This window comes from Lepus europaeus, chromosome 16, assembly GCF_033115175.1.
Source record: "Lepus europaeus isolate LE1 chromosome 16, mLepTim1.pri, whole genome shotgun sequence".
NCBI lineage: Eukaryota > Metazoa > Chordata > Mammalia > Lagomorpha > Leporidae > Lepus > Lepus europaeus.
The window spans coordinates 91,467,471-91,487,482 of NC_084842.1; the positions used below are offsets into that span (position 1 = coordinate 91,467,471).

Below are 20,012 nucleotides of genomic sequence, written 5' to 3' on the forward strand. Positions count from 1 at the left end.
CCGTCTGTGCCTTTCAAAGCAAGCCCGACGTGAAAAGGATTTTGCTGCAGCCGAACAAGTCATGCGTGGCAGGCCCCAAAGTGGATTCTCTCCAGGGCTGGCTGCTCCTGCGTGCTGGTCTAGGATTCGGGCCTGAGCTGTGAGCCACATCTGGGCTTGCGAAGAGTCCCAGAATCACTGGCTCTCAGGGGCACGGACCGGTGATGGCTGAAGTCAGGGAGTGCGGTCAGGGAAGGGGGAGCTGGGCCTCTCCCGTGCCACCTTGGGGGACCAGCGGCAGCTTCTGAGGTCAACCCCCAGTGCCCGGTGGTCCCTCTCAGGCACTCACTCTGAAAAGCAAAACTTACGGCCACACAGAAACTCAGCAGCAATGCTCAGATCGTCAAAACTGGAAAAGCCAATGCCTGTCAGGCACACGGGGGACCACGTCCAGCCTGGGCGGCTCGCCAGGGCGGGTGCTGCAAACGGAACCAGTCTTGGAGGGGTACACACACAGCGATTTACTTGAGGTTCCCGAGAATCCCAGGAGTCCGAGGCTGCCAAGGCTCACGGGAGGGGCGGATGGGGGCAGCGCGCGTTTTCCGTGACAGCCTCTCGTCTCCTGCCGCGTGTTCGTGCCGTGAATCTGTACCCACTTCAAAACCAAACCAAGGCACAAAGAACACAAGGGTCAAGCTTTTTAATTTAAGTTAAAAACAATATCCTTCTCTCTCTCTCACTATCCACTCTGCCTGTCAAACAAACAAACAATATCCCTGGTTAAAATATTTCATAAGCTATAACAGAAGGAAATCTCTCAAGTTGGTAAATACTACTTACCGAAACCTCCCAATGGTTGAAACAAGACACAGAAAGACCCCATGGACATGAGAAAAGCACAGGCCTGCTTGCTGTTGGTGCTCTCGGCTTCTATGGTGGTCCAGTGTGTACTGACCATGGCCATCTGTGTGGACATCCCAGACTTAAGCAGGGAGCCGCCAGGGGCAGACATTCACCACCCTGAGCCTGCACATCCTCAAGTGGAGTCCTCCAGCCCTGAAGGGCATGCACCCCACTGCTCCGTGGTGGGGGCGGACACCTTGAAGACAAGGACCCCTGGGGTCCGGGAGGGTGTGGCAGGGACCCTCACCCCTGCGTCGAGAGGGGCTTGTAGCGGTGCCTCCCTCCACAGCACGGCCCACTCGGAAAGGTGACCTTTCCACTTTCAAAGAGTTTGATTAAAAATGTTCTTGGAGCAGCAGCCTTGCAGTCACGTGACACCAATGCTGTTAAAAACAGGAATAAGTCACCGTCACATTGCTGTTTCTTAGCCCAGTAACATGCAAAGGCAAGCTGACGGAGTATTACCCTTGGAGCAGGGACACCGTGCCCTCTAAAACGGTCTAGATGAACGCTCACACCTGTCGGAGCAAAGGGACCCGGAGCACAACAGAGGTGCTCCGAGCACAGCTGCATTCTGTCTCCCTCTCCCACCGTGGCAGGGGCCTTGGTGGCCCCTTAAGAGGGACCTAGGCACCTGCAGGGGTTCATCCTTAAGAAGCCAGGCTTAGACTGTGCACCCTGCAGCAGAAAGCTGCGCCCTGACCACGCCAAGCCACGCTCCAGGATGGTTCCGCTTGCTCCAGCATCTCGGGGCGTGGCTGGACCGCCTGCCAGCAGGAAGCAGAAGCGCCTCAAGCCAAGCTCGGCGGAAGGCTGTGTTCTCCTTCCTCCAACTCTGGTTCCTGATACTGAAGTAACCTTTCAAAAGTTCTGGCCACTGCTCTGCTTTCTTCCCGTTTTGGGTGGGTGGTGGTGATGGGGACAGACTGTCTAGTACCCCACCTGCAGGAATCTGTGGGCTACTTTAACAGTATCTTCGTTGGCTCCCAACTACAGCAAATTTTCTTTGAGCAAACATGAGCTTTACAAAGTTTCTGTCAACCCCCCAGTGCCAGATGTAGGACCACTTTAAGTGAAATCTTGCATCCAGGCTGACAATTTGCAAATGTCATGTGGAGCAAAGCAAGATGATGGTGAGCCTGGGCAGGGTGCGTGCGCGTGTGCTTACACGGGGATCGTGTGTGGGTGTGCGGCAAGTGTGAGACTTACCTGCAGGGTCTGTATCAACACCTGTGGTACTTTCCTTTTCACACAATATTATTTGAGAGGGGGACAGTGGTGGCAGAGGGTAGAGAGAGACAATGAACCTTCCATGTACTGGTTCACTCCCCAGATGCCAACAGCTAGGGCTGGGCCAGGTCAAAGCCAGGAGCCAAGAACTCCATCTGGTTCTCCCAGGTAACTGGACCATCACTGCTCCCTGCAGGGGTACACGCTAGCAGGAAGCTGGAATCCTAAGTGCAGGTTTCCAATCATGTGGCTGCAGCTGTACCAGACACCTGCCATTTGCATTCCGCATCACTCGCACTCTGTCCTCAGTGTGCGTGTGACTGCTCACCCCCACGGACACAGAACACAGACGCCCAGGTCATATTTGCCTGTAACCCACACACTTCTTCCCATGTACTTTAAATCATTTCCAGACTACTTGTATCACTGAACATAATATAAATGCTATGCAAACAGCTGTTATAATGTGCTCTTTAGAAAACAAATCCCACACATTTTCAGTAGAAATGGAATTCCTTTTTTGGAGTATTTTTGATCTGGGGTTGGTTGAATTGACACGTGTGGAACCCACGGACAGGGCTGACTGTATCCCTAACAGATCATCTATCTTATGCACTTGCAAATGCTTTCTATAATAAATCTCCAGCTGGAAGATGTTTAGTTGTTTTCTCTTGCTTTTATTACAAGCATATAATATTAATTGGCAAAACACTGAATACAAGCTTCACTGTCAGGAAAACCAAAACATTTAAGCAATATTCCAAAAAAGATCTTAGACAAAAACTAGCCACCAATAGTACAAAAATTACACACCAACACAAAGCATAAAAAATGTAAACTTTCAAATTAAACAGTCAAAAATATGTATCTGCATTATCATTTCCATACACTGTACGGTTTCCTCTGCTGCCGTCCATGCTGATAAAGGCTTAGTGGCTGAACTATGTCCCTTCACCATCTACTACTTTCATTTCTGGTTTCCAGCGAGGTTCCTGGAACAGACACCTACACTAAGGCTACACACACATCTTCGGGGACGCCCAGACTTCAGTGCGCTCTTGGATGGGAGTGGACTATGCTGGATGGGATGGAGGCGGCGGCCCAGCCCTTCCCCTCCACAGGAGCCTCTGCCTGCCCCATCCCGTCGACGGGGGACACGATTTCTGTAAAGATCACAGTACAGTCCGCACTGATTCCCTAACCCATTTATCCCAATTTCCTTAGTTTGCTGAAGCATCAAGGCAGAGAACCACAGCTGTTCCTCACCAGAGGTCAGCTGGTTCCTGAAGAAACACAGAAACTGGATCTTTTTGATTTAGCCATCTGTACCAAATTTCAGTATTTTGAGAGCACGTTAAATATTCACGTACAACACAGAATCAGCTGGCTCACTCAACCCAGCACCACCTTTCCAACCACGGCAGAGGGCAACCCTGGGCACGGTTACGGACTAACCAAACGGGCACCCGAGGGCAGACCCCAGGGCCCACTTCATCCCCACGCCCAGGGCAGCTTGGCTGAGGGCACCCGGCCCAAGGGCACCAGATCCCAGGTTGGCGAGCCCAGCGTGGGGCCACCTTGCCCGCCTCCTGCTGCCTGCCCAGCCACTTGGTTTTGAATACTGCCGACAGGTACACACGCGTGCACGCCCGTGATCCAATGACAGCGGAAAGGGAAAATCCAAATCCCTGATGTATCGATTTAGAGATTCCACTCGTGCTCCCTTTCAGGTGAGCAGGATAGATGCTACGTTACGATTAAACAGGTGTCTAATGAATGCACGCTGGAGCCTATTGCACAAAAGCATAGAGAAATGCTCTTCATCCATAAAAAACATACAAATTCAAAGCTACTCAAAGTAAAAAGAAGCTTGCAAAACATGTCACAATTTCATCTTATATGCCTGTAAATAAAGCCGGGCCACGGGAACGACGACTGGATGGGAAAATACGATAGAAGGCTTAAAATAGAATAAATAATTTTATAAAGTTAAGTTTTCTTTTTTTAACCCCCCAAATCTTAAATTCAATATTATATACTCTATCTGAATTTTCTATTTCCATGAAAATGGTGTCTAGTGAGACCACGTGCTGGTACTGAGTCCCACTGCTGTCGGAGACGACGCAGGAAGGTAGCCTGACAGCATCTGCAGTGCCAGCAAACACATTGTGAAAACCACTTCACAGTAACTCCATCTGTTAAAAAAAACTCACTAGGAGCCAATCAGTAACTGATCCTAGCTTTCATGCTGGAGAGAATGAAATTCGGCCTTGTGGTGGTAAAGGAGAGCTTGAGAGAAATGAAGCCAGACCCCTGGAAGCTTCCGTCAGACGGCAGGACAGGTGCAGCACGCTCCAGTCACAACTGCGTAAGGCTACAAAGTCAGGCCAGGAAGAGGCGGACGGTCGCCAGGGACGTGGTCCTGTAGTGGAGACAGTCTGCATGATGAAATCTTAGAAAAATAGGTACTTTTGCTGCTGAGGTTTTATCAGGTTAACACGGTTACAAAAGCAGGAGAGCCTAGCCGACTTCCCCATCTCTCTGTGTATTTAAATGTATCAACTTAGCACCATAGCAAAGTCAAGTGATTCCAAAGGTAGCTACAAAGTTACAAATATACACCATGAGATTATGACCGGAACAGAGTTAATTTTACTTGAATTTGGAGGCTGGCACCTGTTTAACCCTTTAGTTTCATCACACAGGAAAATACCTAAGTTCTAGTGTTACACTTAGACGGACGCGTTCACAGGATGCTTCGCGGTGGGTGTTTTGAGGTAGACAGGTAATATTTACTCATACACACTTACTCATAAACCCTCGTACAGCAACTCTGAGAAGCGATTTGGATGGACAGCGAACGGACGGGACAACCTGGGAGTTCATGGACTTAAACAAAGAGGTGAATGTTGACCAATTCCTAAAAAAGAACTTTTATGGTTTACAAAGGCCTCACATTAAAAATCACTTGAATGGGACTAATTTGAATCCTTTTCTCATCACTAAGGTTGGGACTCAGGGGCAGCTGCTTCTGCACTTCCGTGTAGGAAACAGGAAGCAGAACAGGGGTGTTCTCCTCCAGGAGCCCAGGAAACATCCAGTCAGGAGGTCAAAGGTGAATCCTACAGCACTGCTGGGTCGTGGTCACCCGGAGCTCACCCCATGCCCTACAGGAGGAAGGAGGGAGGGGCAGCGACCCAGCAGTTCAAGAACGGAACAGGACCGTGGCGGGGGCGACAACACACTCAACCGAGCGCCCTCCTAATTTCAAGGAACAAATATGTGTGTGTGCTGGCAAGGACCTGAAAGTGACAAAAACTAAGACCTTGGAGGAGAGAGACGTCACCAAGGCGCGTGCTGCCTGTGACCAAGCAGGCAGCTCGTATGAGGAGACCACTTCCCTCTGGAGCCCTCAGCCTGCCCGCCCCAGTGCCCACGCCCTCAGCCGGAAGACAGCAGTGGTTTCCACCGAGCGAGAGGGAGGGAGCGGCTGCTGCAGCTCCTACAGCCCAGCTGCCTGCAGGTGGCACCCACACAACCCACTTCTCTCTTCAGACAACGACGGGAAAGAATGACAGGAAAATAAACGCTGGCACTGAGCAGTGTGTGCCCTCGTTAGCAAGCAATTCTTACAAACAAGAATTGTTCTGCAAACCAGCATGAAGCCAGTGAAGCCAGCTCTGGTCTACCCTGTGAGTATGCGGAGTCACCACGGGAGGCCTGGGCCACCGCTGTCATGACAGGGTGGCCGGGGAGGACCCAGTGCACGGGGCCCTGCAGAGAGCGTCTGTCCCAGGCCTTGGACGTCACACGCCACAGAGGCCGAGGGCCAGGGCAGCGGCTGCTGTGCTGTCTTGAAAGGCAGAGAATCAAATACCACGGTTATCAGAGTATCAACGGAAACCCCTTTTGGTTTGCTTTTAAATTAAACTCTCACACATCTTCTAAATCTTCAGGAAGCTAAAGGCAACATAAATATTGTCATTCACCATGAAAAGATTTTTTTTTCAATAACTTAGAGAGGATTCAAGAAACGTAAGAGTACTTTTGAGGCTTATCGTGAAACCTAATTTATAAACTGAACCGAAGAGGACCTGGAAATCAAGCGGAGGTGCCCGCAGGGCTCGTGGCCCCACCTCGAGGCTCTGGCCCGGGAGTCGGAAGCAAAGGCAGGTGCGACTGGGCTGCGTGAGACTGTGAAGTGTTTTCATCCTGGTCAGCGTGGTGCTGGTTGCGTCTTGCTGAGTGTGAATTCTCTCATACAAAAGTTATAAATATTCTCTATTCAGAAATCAGGTCCACACCACACGCAGAGGCAACTTTCAGAGCGGTGGCACGGTCCGCGTGCGGCACCTGGGGTGCTGGGCCGAGGCCGAGGCCGCTCACAGCAGGTCCATCTTGGGCCTGTAGTGCAGCAGGAGGGGCGCCTTCTGCAAGACAGAAGAGCAAGGCGGCCGCTCAGCAGAGGCCACAGGTCCTTGTGGGAGGAAGGGGCCCCCGTCCCTGGGTCCCAGGGAAGCTGGAGACTCCTAGGCAGGACCTCCTCCTGTCAACACCTGCTCTGGCCTGGGCCCTGGTCAGTCCTGGCCACCTCACTTCCCCTTCCCACGGGCAGCAGGAGGTACGGGGAACTACCGGCCCGGGGACAGCAACCCACCAGTGTCCCCTGCTTCAGGGAGAGATGCCCACAGGCACGAGGGTTTGCTCTGACGGAGCCCACGCTGCACCTGTCCCCGGGGGCCCTGGCCTGGGAGGGACGGGGCCTCCAGCTCACACCTGGCGGCACAAGCTCTTCTATGCTGCAGCCATCGCCGCTCAGCTCTTAGTAAGAGACCCACAGGAGGCAGCCCCTGCGTGCAGGGCCTGGAAGTCAAACGCTTGCACACAGCCAGGTCTCACCTTGAATCTCCACCTCGTGACAACCACGAACTTGAGCGTGTGGTCCTTGCCCAGGATCTCCTCATTGCATAAAATGTCCAGCTGGCGGGAGAAGGGGCCAGGTTAGGGAGCTGAGGGCAACCTGAGAGTGAAGAACCTGCCCTTCCGACCATGCAGGAACGAAGGATGCCACAGGAAACAGTTATTCATCTGACACGTCTCCTCCCAAACTCCCTAAAAGGAACGCCAGGGCAGAGACAGGCGAGGCTGCCTCCCTCCAGCATCACAGACGGTCTCCAACCTCTCCCTCGGGCTGGAGGGAGACCTGGCTGAGAGCACAGGGCACATCTGAGGCAGCTAGGGACACTCAGCCTGCGAGACCACCCCCTGCCCCAGCCCCCCGACAGGTGGTGAGGCCGCAGAGCTGTCCTCGGCGGCCCATCCCTCGTTCTGCTGCCACAGCTCCCAGAACTTTCCAGAAATGTAAATATTCATCTACATTGTTTGTAGCCACTAAAATAACAGAAATGGAACTTATAATAGGAAGCCGCTTGCCCCCTCCCCAAACAGCCTCAGGGACCTGAGGTCTCTGGGATGCACAGGAGCCCCAGCCGTGAGCCATGCCCCTGGGACCCTGCGTGCTGGGCCACGGAGTGGGAAGAACGCCCCCTGCCCCACCCCAGCAGCCAGAGCCCCTCGGCCCGCCGGGCCCCTCTGCCCTGCGCAGCAGCTCAGCAAAAATCTCTTTCTTCTCCTTCTCCCCTTGGCACACATCCTACCTGTTTCTCCTGGGGCTCCCAACATCCACTGGTTGAGGGCCACTCAAGGCTGGAAGCAGGCCCCGTGCTGTCCCCGCGGAGCCCCTGGGAGTGTCAGCGTCCATCTGTGTGCCGACGGGGCAGGAACTCGCCCATGCGGGGCTGGGGCTGTGTCCTCCCTGCTGCCCGCAGGCCCCACCCGGCCCCAAGTGTCTCCGGTCTTCCTGCTCCTTGCCCTCAGCTCTAGGGTCTGTAACCTGATGACATCAGCGAAGTTCCCTCCAAAGGTTCTGGGACCCTGGACACTGGCTCCCCTGCTGGGGGCCCATCCCACCCACCCTCCTGCCTCTGCGGCTGCACCTGCCCCCTCTCCTGCCCCCAGAAGCCATCACCCGTGCAGCCCGAGGGTCTTTAGCTCCACCTCACACCAGGCCCCTGGGCAAGGCCCCAGGCCTCCTCCGAGCGCAGAGCCGGCGCCTGCTGCCCATCCCTGCCTTCCCACGGGCACAGCACCGGCCACCAGGTTCTGCTTCATCTCCGTGTGTTCAGCAAGCCAAGGGCGCCACATCTGCCTACCCACGCACTCGGTCCCTAACCCCCACCCTTTGGTGAAATCGGCGATCCTTCAGCCTGTGTTAGAGTAACTGACAGTGGGCTTCCCCTCCCCCGCCACCTCTGCCCCCCGAGTACCTCACACACACCCCTGCCGGCCGGCTGTTACCTCGTTGAAGGAGGACAGGTTCAGCTTCTTGGCGATGAACTTCTTCAGATGCAGCACGGTGGCCTGGGCGGAGCAGCGGATCCACTTGCGCTTGAGGCCCCGCAGCTTGCTGCTGTTGCACTCCAGGCAGATGCTCACCTGCGGGAGAGGCAGGGCTGGCTCTGGGGAACCCCTCAGGCACCCCCGATCCCCAGATCAGAAATCTCTGTGATCTCTGAGATTCCCTTCAGATCTCCCCTCTGCTCAGTAGCCTGGCCCTGTGACGTGAACCCTTCAGAGAGGAGCCGGGGTCACGTCTCCAGCGCAAGCCCGGGGCCCTGCCTTGTGCCGGGGCCACCTCGCACCTCCTGCCGACACCGCAGGCACACGCGTGTGTATGCACGCAGCCAGAGACACACGCAATGCGAGGCCCTGACCCAGGCCTGCTCCCGCTCAGAGAAACGGAACAAGCAGGTCCTGAAAACTCAGATAAACACACCAACGAGAATGATAATACACATCTAGAATCACGAGATCCAAGACCACGGAAACCGGGCAAGAAAGAAACATAACCAAGCACTCCTACAAACGAAAACGTCATGGAAACTACAAACCCAGCAGGTGCGGAACCTGAGACGTCTGAGCCGACAGACTGATCCTCTCGAAGAACATCTGGAGAAGTTACCCCCAAGGAGTACAGAGACAGAGCACCAATAACCTAACGAGGGAAGCAAACGGACTGAGGGGCCACCATCCGTGCAACAGGAGCCCCAGAGAGAACAGGGGAGACGGCGAGGGGCACAGCCCAGGAGGCAGGGCTAAAGCTTCCCCAGAACGACAAAAGACGTCCATCTTCCGACTTGGGCAGCAAGAGAAGCCCCTCCAAAAAGGCAAGGCAGGAACAGCCAACACGGGGTGCAGACGTGCAGCTGCCTCCCTGGGACTCTCGCCATGGCAAGAGGGGGCAGGTCCTGCCGGGGGGACCTGCCTGGAGGGCTGGCCATTATCTCCCCTTAGTAGGCGACCCAGTGGGGGCACCTGCACGCAGCTGTAAAGAACTCTGGGAGGGAAGACCCTGGATCTAGAGGAGGCTGGGAGGCCAGGCCATGCCCTCAGGGCCACGCTCCCAGGGCCACACTCTCAGAACTTTTCAGAAATGTAAATATTCATCTAAATATGTTGTAGCCACTAAAATAACAGAAATGGAACTTAAAACTTTCAGGCAAGTAGAAGCAAAAACAAGACACAGAAAATTTACTGCCAATAAAAGACAGGGAAGGGACACACAGGAAAGGCACAAACGGGTCTCAGAGCAGGGCAGCAGACACCCTGGGAATGTCAATGGGCCGGCAAAGCACTCTTCTGATTTGACCTTTTAAGAAATCCGGCTCTGAAGTGTGACACCTGAATATAGGGACAGCTGGCAGAGCCAGATCACTAGCAAAGTGGACTTGGAGGAACAAGCTACAGCGAGAATCTCCACAGGACAGGAACCGCACCAGTCCCCACACGACCCAGTGATGCCTGGGTGCACCTGTGTGGAGGCTCTGTGTTGGGGCTCCCTGCCTCCCACAATGAGCAGAGCGTGGGCCCCCCGCCCTCATAGCACAAGCAGGCAGCACCCAGCGCCATCCACCACAGCCCTGGCTGGAAGGAGCCAGGTGCCAGATGGGAAGGTGTGGACAAGGGTGCACGGCCCCACACATGGTCTGAGTGCAGTGCCTGGACCGTGGCGGCTCTGCCACTGCATGAAGCTGGAGGGCTCCAGCGGTGCAGACGGCGTCTCTCGTGGAAGGAGCGGGGAGACACCGACATCAACACAGGTGGCCTCTGTGGGGCTGGGCTCTCACACAACAGCAAACTCTGCATGTGAATCCATCGTCCACAGAAATACATGACTCACTCCAGGCTTCGCAGGCTGTGACACACACACCTCTCACAACCCAACAGTGCACAGCAGACACACAGGGCCAGGGGCTGCTCACTCGTGGCTGGGAATCATCTCTACCTGCTCCCACCCTGCCCCCTGAACACCCACAGGCCATTTGCCACCTGCAGGCCCACCCCTTCTGGGAGAGCAGAAGGGCCCCTCCCTGCCCAGTGGCGACCCTGGGTCTGCTGTTCAGTCACTGTGCAGAGACCCCTGCCTGAACACACGTGCGTTTCCACTCCCCAGAGGGCTGGACCTCACGGAAAGTCTTCATTCCCTCTCAGCAGGTGCAGCACCAGTGATGTGTGGAGGTCCCACCCCGTCAGCTTTGGCGGTGGCCATCCCGGAGTGGGAGTCCCGCCGAGGACTGACCATACGGCACTGCTCCAGGTTACCGCCCTCCGGGTGCACAATTTGAGAAACACGGCCCCTCTCTGGGCGTCCCTCCTGGGGTCCAACGACTGGCCCCGAAGAGCCCCCACGTCTTCCTGTAGGTTTTGCAGCTATAGCTCCTATTTTCTGGGTTACTTTTCCACACCTTAGGAGACGTAACTAATCTTGTCTTTGTTGGAAACACAGTTCTTCCCCAGTGAACTGCCTTGGTGGGAATCCACTGACCCTACAGCTGCAGGCTCTTGGGTTTGCTGCTGTGGTCTGGATGCAGAAGTCCCCGGAGGCCACGCAGTACAGTCGTGGTTCTGGGGCCAGCACTGTGGCATGGCAGGTAAAGCCAACACCTGTGATGCCAGCATCCCACATGGGCACCAGTTAGAGACCTGGATGCTCCACTTCCGATCCAGCTCCCTGCTGGCAGCCTAGGAAAAGCAACGGAAGCTGACCCAGTGGTCTGGTCCCCTGCCATCCACATGGGAAACCTGGATGGAGCTCCTGGCTCCTGGCACTGGCCTGGCCCAACACCGGCTGTTACAGCCATCTGGGGGAATGAGCCAAGAGATGGGAGATCTTTTTTGTTGTTGTTGTTAAATATCTACTTATTTGTTTGAAAGACAAAGTTACAGAGAGGCAGAGAGAGAGAAAGAGAGAGACAGAGAAAGAGGTTTTCCATCTGCTGGTTCACTCCCTAAATGGCCACAATGGCTGGAGCTGAGCCAATCTGAAGCCAGGAGCTTCTTCTAGGTCTCTCACGTGGGTGCAGGGCCTCTTCCACTGCTTTCCCAGACCACAGCAGGGAGCTGGATCAGAAGTGGAGCAGCTGGGACACAAACTGGCACCCATAAGGGATGCTGGTGCTGCAGGTGGTGGCTTTACCCACTATGCCACAGAGTCAGCCCCAGGATGGAAGATCTTAAACTCTGAGCTTGAAATAAAGAAATAAATCTTTAATAATAAAAATAAAATGGTGTGGCTTCCAAGGCGCTGCTTGGGAGGTGGGCACAGGTCACCAGGAGCCCTGCCAGGGAGGGTGAGTCTGGAGAAAGTCTCTCACAAAAGCCTGAGTCTGGGCCCAGCCCGGCTCTGCTTCCTCACTTGCTGGGCTCCTTCCTCCGCACCTGCTCCAAGGGGCCGAGACAGAAACAAAGCCTGGCCCAGGCGGTCTGGTCCCGGAGCTTCCAAAACTGAGCTGGTTCCAGCTGTCTTCTCTGCCCACGTGGCTCGTCACGCTGGCTACAGTGCGTGGGCTGTAAGTATCTCCATGCCTGCAACACGACGTCTAAATGAACATGCTCTGGGAGCAAGTTTCCATGTTTGAATTTCCAATACACATTTTAAAAACAACCCATGGATAACTCATTAACAACAAAAGAAACAACCTGACTCAAAGATGGGCAGTTTCTCCCTAGGCGGCCTACAAATGGCCAGAAACCCCGCAAAAATGGTCAACATCTCAGATCCGAGAAGAGGCTGCTCACAGGGGCCGGCGCTGTGGTGCAGCGATGAAGCTGCCGCCTGCAGTGCCGGCATCCCATATGGGTGCCAGTGCTTGGGCCCCTGCACCTGTGTGGGAGACCCGGAAGACGCTCCTGGTTCCTGGCTTTGGAATGGCCAAGCTTGAGCTGTTGCAGCCATCTGGGGAGTGAGCCAGTGGACGGAAGGCACCGTGTGTGGTGCTGGCGCGACCATGGCGTGCAGCTGCTGAGGCCCCTCAAAAGGCAAGGAGCAGCGACGGACGCGGGGCACTGGATGGAAACAGCTCCAGCAGGCACCTGCACGCCACACTCCTGGAAGCCAAGATGTGGGAGCAACCCACGTGGCTGCCGGCGGACGAATGGGCACAGCACACACAGCACCCAGGGGTGCTTTAGACGTGTGACCCTGACTTGGGAGTCGGGCTACTTCAGTGCAAAGAAGAAAACAAACCCAGGCAGTGCTTTCATGGCACTCACTGTCCACATGCGTTCTGAAGACTCCGCAGCCCTGAGGAGCAGGGAGACACAGGCCGGACCTTGAAGCATCTGGCAGAGAGGACGGATCCTGTGGGCCACCGCCGCCATGAGGGCCCCAGAGGCGGGGTGAAGCGCAGGTGCCAGCGCGGGGTGGAGTGGGAGAGGAGCAGACTTTCTAAAACAGGATTTAGTCATCTGTGTATTTATTTGAAAGGCATCTGCTGGTTCACTCCTCAAATGGCCACAATGACCAGGCCAGGCCAAAGCCAGGAGCCAGGAACCTCTTCCAGGTCTCTACGTGGGTGCAGGGGCCCAAGCACTTGGGCCAGCTTCTACTGCTTTCCCAGGCCACAGCAGAGAGCTGGATGGGAAGTGGAACAGCCGGGTCGTGAACTGGTGCCATCGCAAAGCCTACCTTGGGAGCTGGCGTTTTATGGGGACAGAAATCAGTCTGGGGGGATGAGAAAGATGGATGGTAGTGACGGCTGCACAAGGATGGAACACACCTCATACTACCTAGTGCACACTGAAAAATGTCTGAAATGGCAGGTTTTATGTGTATTTTAACCCAATTAAAAAATTAAAAAACAGATCCACAGGTCAAGATGGAAATCACGAAAAACTGAAGCTGTTTAGAACCAAACTACGTGGACGTTCAACTCCAAAGGTCAGGAAGGGAATCAGGACAAATCCCAGAGAGAAAGGGGAGTGCAGGCCTTGGGTACACGGATGGGGGAACAGAACCCACCAAGGAGAGAAAGGCTAAATCCTCCAAGTGCAATAAAACAGCAACAAACTCCACCCAAACCATGACACTTCTTGTTCACTCTAAACAGTTGCTAACATGTGTCAAAACTTCTCAAATTCAGAGATAATTCCTAGCATAAAAGGGGGACATAGGGGGCTGTGGGAGGGGGCTAAGCCACGACCCATGCTGGAGTGCCTGGTGCGAGTCCTGGCTGCCTACTTCCTGCTAACGCACCCTGGGGGCAGCAGTGGCGCCCACGTGCTCGGGCCCCTGCACCCAAGTGGGAGGTCTGCATGGAGTCCCGGATCTGGCCTGGCCCAGCCCCGGCTGCTGCAGGCATTTGGTGGATGAAGCAGCGGATGGGAGAACGCTCTCTCCCTCTCCCTACCTCGCTCCCTCCTCCTGTTTTCAAACACAAGAAGTTCTGCGACACAGAATTGGGTCGACAGTGCTGTGGGACAGAACGAGAAGACGCTGACACGCTCTGGAGGTGGCCGGCAGTGACGGGTCAGGGGGCACCAGCCTTGCTCTGGGAAGGGACCGATGCTAATCTCACAAACTGACAGGAAATCCACGCTTAAGCCCCGACACCGAGCCAGAGAGAGGAAGCCGGGAAAACAGCGGCAGCCAGGGTTGGCGCTAACAGCGAGAGGCCCCTGTGGTCGAGGCCCAGCGGACGATCCCAGCTCACCATCCGAGACCAGAAGCAGACGGGCTGAGGGCTGAGTGCCACTCGTGTGTCAGGACCAGGGGCAGACGGCTCTGCTCCAGCGCGTCGGGAATCCACACCCAGACTGACTGTCCTGGGACAGGGGGTCAGGGCGCAGCGTGGCAGGAGGAGACCCTGCATCTGCCCCCCGCCCGCACCTCAGGGCTGGGACGGACTGAGGCAGGTGGACTGACAGCCGAGGACAGACCTCATTTCTGGTCTTCAGAGACGCGGCAGGCTCCTCAGGTGCTCTGACAGCTCGCAGAGAACGAGCCTCAGGCTGCGGTCGGACTTGCCTTTCGCCGAGAGGCAGCAGCAGAGGCGGCACCGAATCACCAACGGCCAGGAGCAGGGGCCGGCAGAGCCGAGGGGTACTCTGCTCGGCCTGCTGCCACGCCCACGGCACAGTGAGGAGCCGGCAGAGGCACCGCGCAGACGCCAACGGCAGGCCGTGCAGGGCGAGGCTGTCCCGGCGTGCCCACCGGGGGCCCTGCTAGTTTCACGAGACCCACAGGAACGGAGCGCCCCCCACCTGCTCGTCGCTTCGGTGGTAATCATTGTCCTCTTCCTGCTTCTCCTCCGCCGTCTCTCGGTTTGAACTGTCATCTGCTTTGGTTTCACCTTTTGGCATAAACACAGACTGTGTGTTAATCCAGAAACATGAAGGCCAAATGCTCCAAAATCGAACCTTTTTGAGTGCCAACATGAACCGGGGCAGACCTCACACCTGCGCTCTGCGACGCTGCCGACGGCAGGTGCATTCCAAATGTCAAGGCGGTGCTGTCACCTCATGCTATGGGTGCAATGTGCACACAACACATATGTGGGTGTCACGCCTAGAGCTGGGCCTCGTCCCCCAACACCTGATATCCCAAAACACGGCCAGTCCCATTTCAGACACGAGATACTCAACCTGCTAAGAAATCCAAAACAGCAGTCTATCCAGAATCACCTTACAAGGGGCCAGCGTGGTGGCGTGGCGGGTAGAGTCGCCACTCACGACACCAGCATCCCATACGGGTGCCAGTGTGAGTTCTGGCTGCTCCACTTCCAAACCAGCTCCCTGCTAACGGCCTGGGAAAGCAGCAGAGAATGGCTGAAGTGCTTGGGCCCCCGCACCCCCGTGGGAGACCTGGCAGAATTCCCAGCTCCTGACTGCCCAGCCAGGTCCTGGTCATTGCGGGCATTTGGGAGCAAATCAGCAGGCACACAGGAGTTCCCCCTCTCCCCCAACAAAAACAAAATCCCGTCCCTAGGCTCCAGCTGTCCACAATGCGCCTGTCAGAGCACAGGCCCCGCATGGCAGGATCCCCACAGAGGTGGAGGCCAGGTGCCCGTGGCTGTGTAGCTGCGTGGGCAGCTGCAGAAGGCAGGGCCCTGGGGTGGGGACAGAGACAGGCCCAGGCTTCAGAGGCCCTCAGAGCTCGCCACACCCGCAGTCAAACCTGCTCTTACTGGTTGACACAGCCACAAAGGGATCGAGTGCGAGGACACGGCTCCTCCTTGCTTCCCCCTCAGGTCACCAGGAGCCACAGAGGCTGGGGAGGGCCTGTGCCCAGCAGGAGAGCGCCCAGCCTGGCAGACTTGGTGCTGACCCGGGTGCACGGCAAACATTGCAGCTCTGCCTGTGCATTTGTCAGGGAACCCACTCCTGCTACTCCTGCCACAGGCCCTGCCATCTGCACCCCGGGGAGCCCCCACCCCCGCCCTCAGCTCCACCTCACTCACCATTGCGGTGGGGATCCGAGTGCTGCTTGGCAGAGCACGCCTCGCCCTTGGTGTCGCCCGGCACTTCCATGCCCAGTTTGTGATAGAATTCCCTCTGTTTCCTCATTTCCGCTGTTAAAAATTAACACAGTCTTTAATCTTGAGGGAATCCTGCAAAGGCCACAGGTGGGGTTGTGAGTGAGACAGCTGCTGCCACAGCAGGATTCAGCCTCTGCCGCCGTGACCCCAGGGGCTGTGTGAGAACCTTGTGGAGGGGCTGGCACGGTGGCGTGGCGGGTAAAGCCACCTGTGGCACCGGCATCACATATGGGTGCCGGTTCAAGTCCCGGCTGCTCCACTTCTGATCCAGTGTCCTGCTAATGGCCTGGGAGAGCAGCAGAAAATGGTCCAGGTGTTTTGACTCCTGCCACCCATGTGGGAGACCTGGAAGAAGCTCCTGGCTTCAGCCTGGCTCTGGCTGTGTGGTTATTTGGAGAGCAAACCAGTGGGCTGAAGATCTCTCTCTCACTCTCTCTCTGTAACTCTTGCCTTTCAAATAAATAAATCTTAAAAAAAAAAACAAAAAACAAAAGACAAGCCGGCACCGCGGCTCACTAGGCTAATCCTCCACCTTGCGGCGCCGGCACACCGGGTTCTAGGCCCGGTCGGGGCGCCGGATTCTGTCCCGGTTGCCCCTCTTCCAGGCCAGCTCTCTGCTATGGCCAGGGAGTGCAGTGGAGGATGGCCCAAGTCCTTGGGCCCTGCACCCCATGGGAGACCAGGAGAAGCACCTGGCTCCTGCCATCGGATCAGCACGGTGCGCCGGCCGCAGCGCACCAACCGCGGCGGCCACTGGAGGGTGAACCAACGGCAAAAGAAGACCTTTCTCTCTGTCTGTCTCTCTCTCTCTCACTATCCACTCTGCCTGTCAAAAAAAACAAAAACAAAAACAAAAAACACCCACACAGAGCCCAGTGGAGTGGAGGTAGGACCAGGGCCACTGGAAGCCCAGACCCAGGCTGTGACTCCAATCTGCTTCATGCTGCAACGCCGCTTCAAGTCCCAGCACCTCCGGTTCCTGCTAATGCCCCAGGGAAGGCAGCGGGTAATGGTCCAAGTGCTTGGGCCCCTGCACCCATGTGGGAGACCTGGATGGAGCTACTGGCTCCTGGCACAGGGCTGGCACAGGCATGGCTGTTGTGGGCATTTGGGGAGTGAACCAGAGGATGGCACACTCTCTCCGTCACCATGCCATTCAAGTACATGAAAACAAAACACATTTTTAGAAGGTCAGGGAAGAACCCTAACGCCCAAGTCCACCTTTCTCTGCTGCCCACAAGTGGTCTAGGTGCAGCAGCAGCTCAGTGCCCTCCAAGGCTTCCAGGCTGCAGCTGTGTGCCCACGTGGCCATCCTTGGACAAACATGGCTCACGGCATGCTCGCTGGCCACACAGGTCTGCTGGAGACTCCCCCCAGGGTCTGTGTGAACCCATAAAGCCAGGCTACCAGGTGAAGCTTCAGAGGGGATCAAGGTTAGATCAGGACCCTGGGGTGCGACCTCACGCCTGGAAAGAGTAGATGCACCTGTTCCCTTGTGATGCCAGGCTCTGTCACCATGACAGCGTGTGCCTGTCATTCACAACGCCCGGCTCCCGTCACTCTGGACGCCAGGCTCCCGTCACTCTGGACGCCAGGCTCCCGTCACGACGTCAGGCTCCCGTCACAACACCAGGCTCCTGTCACAACACTAGGCTCCTGTCACTCTGGACGCCAGGCTCCCGTCACTCTGGACGCCAGGCTCCCGTCACTCATGACGCCAGGCTCCCGTCACTCACGTCAGGCTCCCGTCACTCACAACACCAGGCTCCTGTCACAACACTAGGCTCCTGTCACTCTGGACGCCAGGCTCCTGTCACTCAGACGCCAGGCTCCTGTCACTCTGGACACCAGGCTCCTGTCACGACGCAGGCTCCTGTCACTCTCGACGCCAGGCTCCCGTCACTCATGACGCCAGGCTCCCGTCACTCAGACGTCAGGCTCCCGTCACTCAGACGTCAGGCTCCCGTCACGACGCCAGGCTCCCGTCACTCACGACGCCAGGCGCCTGTCACAACACTAGGCTCCTGTCACTCTGGACACCAGGCTCCTGTCACTCTGGACGCCAGGCTCCTGTCACTCTGGACGCCAGGCTCCCGTCACTCTGGACGCCAGGCTCCCGTCACTCAGACGCCAGGCTCCCGTCACTCAGACATCAGGCTCCCGTCACTCACGACGCCAGGCTCCCGTCACTCACGACGCCAGGCTCCCGTCACTCTGGACGCCAGGCTCCCGTCACTCACGACGCCAGGCGCCTGTCACAACACCAGGCTCCTGTCACAACACTAGGCTCCCGTCACTCTGGACGCCAGGCTCCTGTCACTCAGACGCCAGGCTCCTGTCACTCATGACGCCAGGCTCCCGTCACTCTGGGCGCCAGGCTCCCGTCACTCTGGACTCCAGGCTCCTGTCACTCAGACACCAGGCTCCTGGCTCTCGCGATGTCAGGCGCCTGTCACAACACCAGGCTCCTGTCACAACACTAGGCTCCCGTCACTCTGGACGCCAGGCTCCTGTCACTCAGACGCCAGGCTCCTGTCACTCAGACGCCAGGCTCCTGTCACTCACGACGCCAGGCTCCCGTCACTCTGGGCGCCAGGCTCCCGTCACTCTGGACGCCAGGCTCCCGTCACTCACGACGCCAGGCGCCTGTCACAACACCAGGCTCCTGTCACAACACTAGGCTCCCGTCACTCTGGACGCCAGGCTCCTGTCACTCAGACGCCAGGCTCCTGTCACTCAGACGCCAGGCTCCTGTCACTCACGACGCCAGGCTCCCGTCACTCTGGGCGCCAGGCTCCCGTCACTCATGACGCCAGGCTCCCGTCACTCACGACGTCAGGCTCCCGTCACTCTGGACGCCAGGCTCCCGTCACTCTGGACGCCAGGCTCCCGTCACTCACGACGCCAGGCGCCTGTCACAACACCAGGCTCCTGTCACAACACTAGGCTCCCGTCACTCTGGACGCCAGGCTCCTGTCACTCAGACGCCAGGCTCCTGTCACTCAGACGCCAGGCTCCTGTCACTCACGACGCCAGGCTCCCGTCACTCTGGGCGCCAGGCTCCCGTCACTCTGGACGCCAGGCTCCTGTCACTCACGACGCCAGGCGCCTGTCACAACACCAGGCTCCTGTCACAACACTAGGCTCCTGTCACTCTGGACACCAGGCTCCTGTCACGACGCAGGCTCCTGTCACTCTGGACGCCAGGCTCCTGTCACTCTGGACGCCAGGCTCCCGTCACTCTGGACTCCAGGCTCCTGTCACTCAGACACCAGGCTCCTGGCTCTCGCGATGTCAGGCGCCTGTCACAACACCAGGCTCCTGTCACAACACTAGGCTCCTGTCACTCTGGACGCCAGGCTCCTGTCACTCAGACGCCAGGCTCCCGTCACTCACGACGCCAGGCTCCCGTCACTCACGACGCCAGGCTCCCGTCACTCACGACGCCAGGCTCCCGTCACTCTGGACGCCAGGCTCCTGTCACTCAGACGCCAGGCTCCCGTCACTCACGACGCCAGGCTCCCGTCACTCTGGGCGCCAGGCTCCCGTCACTCTGGACGCCAGGCTCCCGTCACTCACGACGCCAGGCGCCTGTCACAACACCAGGCTCCTGTCACAACACTAGGCTCCCGTCACTCTGGACGCCAGGCTCCTGTCACTCTGGACGCCAGGCTCCTGTCACTCACGACGCCAGGCTCCCGTCACTCTGGGCGCCAGGCTCCCGTCACTCATGACGCCAGGCTCCCGTCACTCACGACGTCAGGCTCCCGTCACTCTGGACGCCAGGCTCCCGTCACTCTGGACGCCAGGCTCCCGTCACTCACGACGCCAGGCGCCTGTCACGACACTAGGCTCCCGTCACTCTGGACGCCAGGCTCCTGTCACTCAGACGCCAGGCTCCTGTCACTCACGACGCCAGGCTCCCGTCACTCTGGGCGCCAGGCTCCCGTCACTCTGGACGCCAGGCTCCTGTCACTCACGACGCCAGGCGCCTGTCACAACACCAGGCTCCTGTCACAACACTAG

At 57.1% G+C, this 20,012-nt stretch overlaps 1 protein-coding gene across 2 annotated transcripts in view; it reads right to left on the bottom strand.

Annotated features, from left to right (window-relative positions):
- Nucleotides 1–2,764: 2,764 nt before the first annotated feature.
- The window catches only part of PCGF3 (polycomb group ring finger 3), a 42,581-nt gene continuing 25,333 nt past the window's right edge, over nt 2,765–20,012 (bottom strand). For both annotated transcript variants that reach the window (XM_062213680.1, XM_062213681.1), the window contains 5 exons: nt 15,909–16,019; nt 14,713–14,801; nt 8,470–8,607; nt 7,012–7,092; nt 2,765–6,542 (listed from right to left, as the gene is read on the bottom strand). In XM_062213680.1, coding sequence (XP_062069664.1) covers nt 6,495–6,542; nt 7,012–7,092; nt 8,470–8,607; nt 14,713–14,801; nt 15,909–16,019 — 467 coding nt within the window. In that variant the 3' untranslated portion in view covers nt 2,765–6,494. The remainder of the gene's footprint in view (nt 6,543–7,011; nt 7,093–8,469; nt 8,608–14,712; nt 14,802–15,908; nt 16,020–20,012) is intronic.